Below are 2,119 nucleotides of genomic sequence, written 5' to 3'. Positions count from 1 at the left end.
TCCATTGTATTTGACCCAGTTTGGAAGAGCTTATTTGAGTTTATCTGACAGCATAAGCTCTTATGTCAGTGTTTGGGAGAGCTTATGCAAACAGCTTATGGTCTACCATAAGCTATTTTCAGCTTATTTTCATAAGCTACTCATGATAGCTTATGAAAAACAACTTATGCTTATATACAGCTTATTTTTAATTTATTTAAATAAATTTTTACAAATAGCTTATGAATAAGCGCTTATATGATCATAAACACTTAATTAAACTGTTTTTCCAAACGGGGCTTAATTTTGAGATGCAATGTGTCGTCGTTTAAAAGATGAAAGGAAAAAGGTGTTATTCCTTATCAACAAAGTAAAGTGAAATTGGCCTAAAGCGATTTCAGAGAAGAGAAATCAGTAAACTCCGAGTGTGACTGAGAGAGAGAGAGAGAGAGAGCAAAGAGAAAGAAAGCAGTAACCTCCATAATCTGACTCCAAAATGCGATCCTCTGCCACTCTTCCCTTCACCCTCTTCACTCTCATCCTCATCCCCATCCTCCCCCATGCCCAGGTTCTCTTCTTCTTCTTCTTCTTCTTCCTCATTTACATCCATCGTTTTGCTCCAAAACCTAACTCTCCCTCAACAATCTCCTCTCTTCATCACTTTTTCTTGTGCAGGGGCATTCACTACTGTCGCCGTTTCCATCAGCTCTCGAAACCCTCCAGAAACAACTAGGGTATCATGCTCTTTACTTCACATCCTTAATCCCATTTTCTTTTTTATTTGCTGAATATGTTGCTATTTTTCATCTTGATCAGCTACAATTTCAAGACCATTAGTCTCCTTCGTCGCGCGATGACCCACGCTTCATTCTCCGAGGAGAACAACAAAGCATTGAGCATTTTGGGTGCTGCTGTCATTGAAACATCTGCTTCTTTTCACTTGATTTCCAAGGACATTGATATTTCTGCCAAAGAGTTTAACCGTAGATTGTCCCAGGTCTCCAATGTGGAATCTTCCTGTGCTGTTGATGGAGTGTATTTGGGCTTGCACAAGGTGGTTCGAGTCTCGCCTAAGACCAATTCCTCTGCCCCTGCTGTGGTTTGTGGCGCGTTCCGGGCAATTTTTGGTGCTATTGCTATTGATACTGGGAAATCGGATGATGCCGGTAATGTTTTCTGGACCATTCATGGTGTTGGTGATGTTGGGGTTGCTGCAGCATTGTGATATGTTAGTTTAATTTTCAGTAGTCTTCTCCATGTGTTTGATGCCTAAGATACTTCTTTATGACTCGCGTATTAGTTGTTTATAGTCTCTAGTATGTATAATTAACTGTTTTAGTACTTGACCACTGGTTGTGAAGCAGTGAATCGCGATATATGATGCAGTAGTACTTCTGTCTGTTTTACAATTTTGTTGCTGTTAATATATTCTAGTCTTCAAGAGAAATGCTAGCAGCACCGTTCTTTTTATTGGTGAAGATTCACGTGGAATCCATTAACTCGTATAGGTTATCGCTTCCAATTTGGTGGGACACGCATGAATTTCAATATAAAATAGTGCATTAGAGAGTGTGATATTAGCATTCCTCTCTATTTATGAAGTATTTTATCTACTGCCAATTGTTTTGTTGTGCTAGTAATTGCGAGAGTTAAAATTGGTACACTGAAGTTATGAAGGACATTGATATGTAAGTGTAGGGCATCAATTTGGTGCTTACTGTCAATTGTTTAATTTTTGCCAGCTATGTTAACACTGAATGATCAAATTGGTGCTCTGAAGGTATGTGGGAGTGGGACATTAATTAAGTTGGTCTTCTGAAGATCTTGATATCAATTTTGTCTGTTAATGTTTAAAAGGACATCTGCTTGAGTCCCTTAATATATTTTTGGACATCTAGTTGGTCCTTAAATTGATGCTTAGGTTACATAATGAAGGACCAAATTGATGTTCAAAATCTGTGGAGGAGCAACTTGGTTGTCCATGTATGGCTGCAGTTTGGACTTTGGAGGACACTTATTTGCTCATTTTAACTCTGCATGTCTTTCTTGAATCTTTTCCTACCACATGACACTCCTTTTTTCGGGTAAATCTTTCTTAGTTCTCCTCAAGCTACTTTGTAACAAGACTATGAGTAATGGG

The 2,119-nt window shown here is 38.5% G+C and overlaps 1 protein-coding gene across 1 annotated transcript; it reads left to right on the top strand.

Moving 5' to 3' along the window:
• Positions 1–351: 351 nt before the first annotated feature.
• On the top strand, positions 352–1,388 carry LOC130715665 (protein NUCLEAR FUSION DEFECTIVE 2-like). Its single transcript, XM_057565781.1, has 3 exons — positions 352–547; positions 655–713; positions 796–1,388. Exons 1-3 carry the CDS (start codon positions 476–478, stop codon positions 1,202–1,204), a joined length of 540 nt encoding a protein of 179 aa, XP_057421764.1. The 5' UTR covers positions 352–475; the 3' UTR covers positions 1,205–1,388.
• Positions 1,389–2,119: the final 731 nt, after the last annotated feature.

Source organism: Lotus japonicus, chromosome 4 (assembly GCF_012489685.1).
Source record: "Lotus japonicus ecotype B-129 chromosome 4, LjGifu_v1.2".
Classification (NCBI taxonomy): domain Eukaryota; kingdom Viridiplantae; phylum Streptophyta; class Magnoliopsida; order Fabales; family Fabaceae; genus Lotus; species Lotus japonicus.
This window is presented reverse-complemented; position numbering and strand designations above follow the sequence as displayed.

Excerpts from the sequence above, each read along its gene's own strand:
- LOC130715665 (XM_057565781.1), top strand. The coding sequence starts at position 476 with ATGCGATCCTCTGCCACTCTTCCCTTCACCCTCTTCACTCTCATCCTC. Across the intron at positions 548-654 it reads CCATCCTCCCCCATGCCCAG|GGGCATTCACTACTGTCGCC; the intron begins GTTCTCTTCTTC and ends TTTCTTGTGCAG. Across the intron at positions 714-795 it reads ACCCTCCAGAAACAACTAGG|CTACAATTTCAAGACCATTA; the intron begins GTATCATGCTCT and ends CATCTTGATCAG.